The 6,844-nt window shown below is 40.5% G+C and overlaps 1 protein-coding gene across 1 annotated transcript; it reads right to left on the minus strand.

Moving 5' to 3' along the window:
- Positions 1 to 553: 553 nt before the first annotated feature.
- Positions 554 to 6,210, minus strand: ccdc174 (coiled-coil domain containing 174). Its single transcript, XM_088337182.1, has 11 exons — positions 5,962 to 6,210; positions 5,699 to 5,806; positions 5,522 to 5,622; positions 5,399 to 5,457; positions 5,172 to 5,328; positions 3,202 to 3,297; positions 3,006 to 3,136; positions 2,831 to 2,925; positions 2,622 to 2,763; positions 2,410 to 2,541; positions 554 to 1,324 (listed from the first exon to the last, which is right to left on the minus strand). Exons 1-11 carry the CDS (start codon positions 6,001 to 6,003, stop codon positions 723 to 725), a joined length of 1,665 nt encoding a protein of 554 aa, XP_088193308.1. The 5' UTR covers positions 6,004 to 6,210; the 3' UTR covers positions 554 to 722.
- Positions 6,211 to 6,844: the final 634 nt, after the last annotated feature.

The following is a 6,844-nucleotide window of genomic DNA, read 5'->3' on the forward strand; positions in this document are numbered from 1 at the left end:
GGAATTCTTCCTGTAATATTATTCACAAAATGAAGTCATCATTATATCAACGTTCAATAACGATTACATATTTTAACTGTGAGGTTCGAATCTTGTGAGGCAAGTTTACATTTACATATAAACGAACCGACGTCTTATTATTTATTTGATTGGCTGAGCAAGAAGGTACCAAACTGTATTATAGGACTAAGGTCTTATTGTCATACCTTAACTTAGAAGTGAAGTCCATGCGCCGCTGCTCCTTTTGAACAAAAATATCAATTGATTTGTTATCCTCCATTATGGAAAAAAGGGCAATGCCATGAGAATTAAAATTACTAGATGGCATAAGCTTGCAAATACTAATACAGTTTGGGGCTGAGGTGTGAGAAAATCCTCGGACTCAATATCACCCACTGCCATGAGAGAACTGCGTGCCTCACTCTGCAACGGTAGATGCTCAGGACTGTAACAGATACATGCCAATTATGTGAATAATATCACAACTATAATGTGAGAATTGTGAAATAAATTTAAAATAAAAATCCCCAAATTGTGAAATAAAACGAGAACATTTTTATAGAGTTAAAATAACCATTTATTTTTTTTTATTCTAAATTTCTGAGATGACAGGTGAGGCAGCGCCTCATCCGCCTTCCTTGACTGCACGTCACTGCAATGGCCCTACGTCACTCCAGTTGGGAATTTACTCAGAAATGAATTCTCTTTTCAAAACACAAGTATCAGGTGGCATTCCTATAGAATGACAGCATGTAGTCCAGACTTTGGGTCGGCGCACGAGTTTCCTGCTGTGGCTGTTGTGGCTCTGTTGACCGCAGCGGGGGTGCCTGAGGCTGAATGGGCTCTGTAGGCGTAGGGGCCGTCCCGGGAACTGGGGGTTGGGGTTGCACCTGGGGCCGGAATTGGCTAAAAGTCGGGGGATATTGGTTTGGGAAGCGTGGAGGGAATGGCGGGAAAGGGTAAGGTGGGGAACTGTAGTTTGGAGAGGCAAAAGGAGGGTAAAAAGGTGGAAAGGGGTACTGTAGGTTGACGGGCGGGGCCGGAGGGCGATAGGGTGGCGGGTGCTGTGTCTGAATGGGGGGAGTTGATGGCGGTGGATGTGAGGGGGCAGCGGGAGGCGGAGAGCTCCGATCGCCATCCTGATTCTCAGTGTTTGCTTTTGGACTTTGTGTCCTTGGGAATGACATGGGGGGACCTTTCCTCTCGGGTATTTGAGTTTTTGTGGGTCTCGATCGCTTCTGGTCAGTAAAGTATGTGGAAGGGGGTGCAAACTCTGAATCTCTCTCAGACTCACGCCGGCTTTTCCATTCGCTAAACATGGATTCTGGAATACAAAAACATTGAAAAGTCAAAAAGATACCCGGTGACAGAGTTTCCTGGACAATAAGGAGCTCCAAGTTATAATTTTAAAAAAAAGGTTTTTAATGAAATATTTACATATTTATAGGTGGGGTGCCTGGTTGAAGTGCTCCTAAAAAGTTTAAAAATTAAATATTTTCTCTATTTAATTATGTGTTAACAATGCTCATCTGAGTTCAAAGAGCCTTTACATTTTTTTCATCACACCTATCTGTTTTATCTTATTTCTGACATATTTTGTGTTTATAGGTGTACCATATAGTTCAAAAAAATATGCTAAATTGGCAGGGTGTGTAAATTCTCATGTTTTATATGAATTGTTCAGATTTCTTATGTGTTTTTTACGGTTTTACGCATTACAATGAAAAAAACGTACTTCACTGTCTAGCAGATCAATTAAGTATTATAGTTACTGTGCTTTTATACTGTGTTTCCAAGAAAAAACACTTAAAGAAACAGTGTGTATGATTTGAATACTGTATTGTGTTGTGAAACCCAAGATGAGTGCTAAAAAGCACAAGGGAGATTACCGACTACAAAGATTGAAACGGCACCATTTTTCTTCTTTTTGTTGCCAACCCTTTCGCCAGGTTTTAGTATTTTTAGGGTACCCTTAGCAGCAAGATAGCAGAAAATGATGTCAGCTCAATGCTATGCACTCAAACAACAATGTATCGTTCCTAAAAGAACAACAACATTAAAAAGTCCATTCAGAATTTCGGAAATCCGTTTTAATGTTTGTCTTAAGTCACTCGAGAGTGCAATATGTCCTCCTTTAGGATTATCGCCTGACATTGTTGTAATTCAGTTGAGGAAATAACGCAATTGTGAAAAGAGAAGCATATATCCATCCAAGTCCTCAGTGAATGAAAATTCACACACACAATAAACACGCCATGAACTGACAATGATTCTTATTTGCTAAAATGTGCTAGGGACAAATATGTTCTCATGTGATTAATTGAATCGAGACTGTCCGATAAATGTTTGCGTCTCACTGTAGTCTGATTTTAATAATGTAGTTTGTGATGCAACGATATGCAAATGTACCTTTCCCTCTGTCCCACTCTCGGACGTGAGGAATTCCAGGTTTTGTATCTCTTCTTTCCTGAATCTCCACTTGCACTTTCCTTTCTGTGCTGACCTCTGGTGGTGGAGGCGAGGGCGCCATAACATCCTCATCTATCCAATCATCAGAACAACAGACGTTTTACGAAATGTTAAAGAAAGAATGGAGATTTTAAATTGTGTTGGATTGGAACCTTCATTCTCCTCAAGTTGCTCTTCTTCCGCAACACCCCCCTTCTCCTTCAGCTTTCTTGCCTTTATCTTGGCGAGCCGCGCTTGGAGGATGGCCTTCTTCTTTTCTTTCAGTCTCTCTCTTTTGCTCCGCTGATCAGTTGTCTGAAAAAAGGGGCAGTCAATGTTTTATCAATTAAAACAAAACTCACAAAATCTACTGTGAGCTCACCTGGTCCCTGAGCATGTCCAGGGTCTCTCTCTGCTTTCTGCGACTCTCCTCCTCGTTAGAAAATGCAAAGTAGCCCACGCCGAGCTCCCGGGCCTCTGAGAGTTGACACAATAGCACCAAAAGTGATGATAACCGTTTTTATTTCTATATCAGGGGAGCCGCGGCGACAGCTGACCCTGAGCCCTGATATTCTCATAGTGGACAGGTCCCACTGGCTTCTTCATGGCTTCCTCTTCTTCTCGTTCCCACTCCTGCCTCTGAAGCTCCCTGCGCATGTCCTCTGACAGCAGGTCGGCTGACACTTTTCTGCATGGAACCGATCCATTAACATTCTTATCGATCGATCGATCAATCAATCACTCTTTAATTACCCGATTCCTTTGAAGCCGTGGTCCATTTTCATAAAATCTGGCAAGTCCTTCTTCATACACCTTCGCGATCGTCCCAAAGCGTCCACAAAGTCCACCCTAAGTAACACAAGTTAGCACAGTACAATTTAATTACATTGTGAAAAATACAGTTAGAAAAATCAAAGGGAAATGTAGTAAAACAAGTTAGATCATCTTTTTCCAAGTAAAATGATCTTATTCAACTGGCAGATGCCCAAAAAAATCATTGGCTTGTTTCAGCCTAGTCTAGGGAACATTGCCGCCGGCTCAGGCTACAACAGCAGAGCCAACAATATTAAAAAGAACTTATCTCACCCCGGCCATCACGTCTTTGACCCTTTTGACCTCTAGTGGGGGCTACAGGTCATTTAAAACAAGGAGAAACACGCTCAGAGATAGTTTCTTGCACAGGGCCATCACTATCGTAAACAAGCGTGCAAGACTTTGAAACATAGATCTTTTGTATTATCGAACTGAATTGAAAATGGGTATTCATATCTTATTTATCGACTTATATGGGAATTTGGTTGCTGCTAAATTTTATTACATTACATTATTGTTACGGTGCACTTACTACTTAAACAGGTCTACAACCACTACCTTGTGAATACAGACACCTTCCGACTTAAGTGCATTCGACTTACGGACTCCGGCAAATACGATCATTTTTTTCGGGATGTCGAACAATATCCGGACATTGCTGTAAGCTAGATTTTGTATTGTGTGCACCTTTTTCCGAGTAGAGGACAGTACTGTAGTGCTTCTTCCCGCCGCTAGGCGCTGTGAGAAGTCAAACAGCATCCACGCCGAAGAAGAAATCCGGCTTCTACTTCCTTGTTCGTGTGTAATGATATCAACGTGTACTGTATCAACTTTGACTTTTTTATTGTTTAATATCTCGTGTATCCATTCAATATGGTTGGTGTAAAGTGTAAGGAAGAGGCGGAACAAAAGTGGAATAAGAAAGCTTGATGCGGTTGAGAAAATGGTTGGATCGCTTCGGCCACTTGTTACCACGGAGGACCTCTTGAAGCGCAAGTCCCAAAAGTAAGTAAAACCTCACTTTATCCATCTTTATAGAGCATATTTTATGAAATGTTAATTTTTTAGTACAGAACAATACAGGTTACTTATATAAACCATAAAAGTACTTGTATAAACCTTAAACATACAAAATATAGCACTGAAGAAACTTACGAACAAATTCAACTTACTAACGATGGTCCGAAACCTATCTTGTTCGTAGGTCAGGCAGTGTCTGTACATTTGACTATTCGTCCTGACATTATGTTTATCTTAGTTTTCTTTTAAGTTTAATTACGCGTTTGTCCTGGAGTGCCATGACAAATCTCATTGTAAACAATGTTCACAACGACAACAAAGACAGTTATAATTCTAATAAATTTGATCATTGAAAATGTTATTTTTCTTGTTTCAAATTTTAGTAGAAGATATTTTAGCAAAAAATATATATAGCCATGAACAAAAGCATTTGCCATCTCTCACATCAGATAATTTAGCAAATGTCAAAGATATGTAATTTTATGGAAAAAAAACAGCAACATATATTGTAAAATGAGAAAAAAATAGGTTCTGTAAAAAGTACAATAGGAGTAACAAGTATCAAACTTAGTTTTTTAGATTCAGGAAAAACAGATTAGAATATTGCGGAACAACAAAAATAAAATTTCAGACGTGAAAAATAATCCGCTTTTGGAGAAATTGTTTTTCCAGTTGCGTGCACGCCTTGGGACTGAGAGGTCGCAGGTTTGATTTCCGACTACTCCATGTTAAATGTCGAAATGTCCTTGGGCAAGACACTATCGCCGCTATTGGTGTGTGAATAGGTAGTTGTAAAGCACATTGTGAAGGGGGAGATCTTCAGTGTCTTGAAGTGCTATATAAATGCAGACCATTTACAATTCAACCCATCACGCAAAAACAAATATTACCATTCTTCATCAGGGTTCTGAGGAGGTGGTTCAGGGGACAATCTGGCTCGGTCTCTTTCTTCCTCGCTGTCATTGTCCCTCTGTGCATGAGCTGCTCTTCTTTTGTCAATAATTTTTTGAGCAAAATCCACCAGGTACAACCCCTCGGTTTCTTCATCTGGCAAGGTAAATGAAATCTATTAGGCACCATTACATATCAGGCACATGACTTTACATTTATCTCTCACCTGGGAAGTTTCCTTTAGTCATCTGTTCGTACAGTTTTGCTTTCTCCTCCAGTTTGTTCCTAATAAACAACAATTTATATTTATTTAAGTTGTGTGTTAGAACTTTCAATATTGACATCTTACTTTGAATGATCCAAACTTTTCTGCTCCTCAGCCAGCTGCTCTGCATCTTTCTCAGCCCTAGCCGTAACTCCAGTATTTTGCTTGACGAAGACATTTTGTTTCTACACAGTGGACACGACAGCAACATCATTATTTAACCATTTAAACTTGGAAAGCTGACACCAGAATTGCACGTACCTTAACTATAGGTTTAGGTCTATGTCCAGCCGAAGCACTTTCTTGGCCGAGTCGCTGCCGTTGGAATTGCTCCTGCTTTCTGTATAGCTCAGCTTTGAGATCTACGAGCTATGCAGAAAAACAATCTTCATCAACAAAATCAACTCAAGACGAGATAAAAGCTAGGCGACTGGGCTAGCTTGTTGGCTAACGTTAGCATAGTTTCTCGCTACATATATTGTTTTGCGACTTTTGTTATTACGCTTACGATATGAATAACTTACCGAAGAGGCGGTCACGTCGAATGGTCTCTTCTTTTTGTCCATTTTAAAGATAAATCTCTGAAAAATGTGGAGGCATCGGTCCTGACAGGATAGTTACTCTCTAACCTTCTTCTATTGCTTTGCTACCCAGTATGTTTTTCAATGTCGACCACCTGTGGCCAACCCTGTGAACTACACTGCAGGATTTGTAATACAGTTTATGGGATCCTGCCATAAGTAGAAAGACGTTTAAATAGCATCAAATATATACCATATCAATCAATGGAGACATACACAAACCACGTAATATCTATATAAACGACATAAGTGCAATTTATCAATTCATGAATTTTGTCTCTTTTTTTTTTACAATATTTATTTTGTCATGTATTCTATGCCATTCATTCTGTCGTGTTCTTGTGTATTCAAATGAGTAAGTTAACCATCCACCCATTATCTGCACCGCTTATCCTCAGTAGGGTCGCAGGGGTGCTGGAGCCCAACCCAGCTATCTTCAGGCAGTGGGCAGGGATACCCTGAACTGGTTGCCAGCCAATCGCAGGGCACACAGGTACAGACAATTCGCTCGCTCATTCACACCCAGGGACAATTTGGACCGGCCAATTAACCTAACATGCATGTTTTTGGAAAGTGGGAGGAACCCGGAGTGCCTGGAGGAAACTCAAGCAAGCACGGGGAAAACATGCAAACTCCATACTGGAGGTTCGATTTCATGACCTCAGACTGTGCCACACGCTAACCACTGTGCCACCGTGCTGCCCATGAGGAAGTTAAGCTTTTCATAATCGGTGATGAAGGGATCAGCTACAGGTGAAAATCTCAGATAGTTTGACCCCCACCCTCATTTGAATAACATTTTGGGACAGAATAAACGACGAAATAA

Source organism: Urocampus carinirostris, chromosome 6 (assembly GCF_059441175.1).
Source record: "Urocampus carinirostris isolate Australia breed hairy pipefish chromosome 6, RoL_Ucar_1.0, whole genome shotgun sequence".
NCBI lineage: Eukaryota > Metazoa > Chordata > Actinopteri > Syngnathiformes > Syngnathidae > Urocampus > Urocampus carinirostris.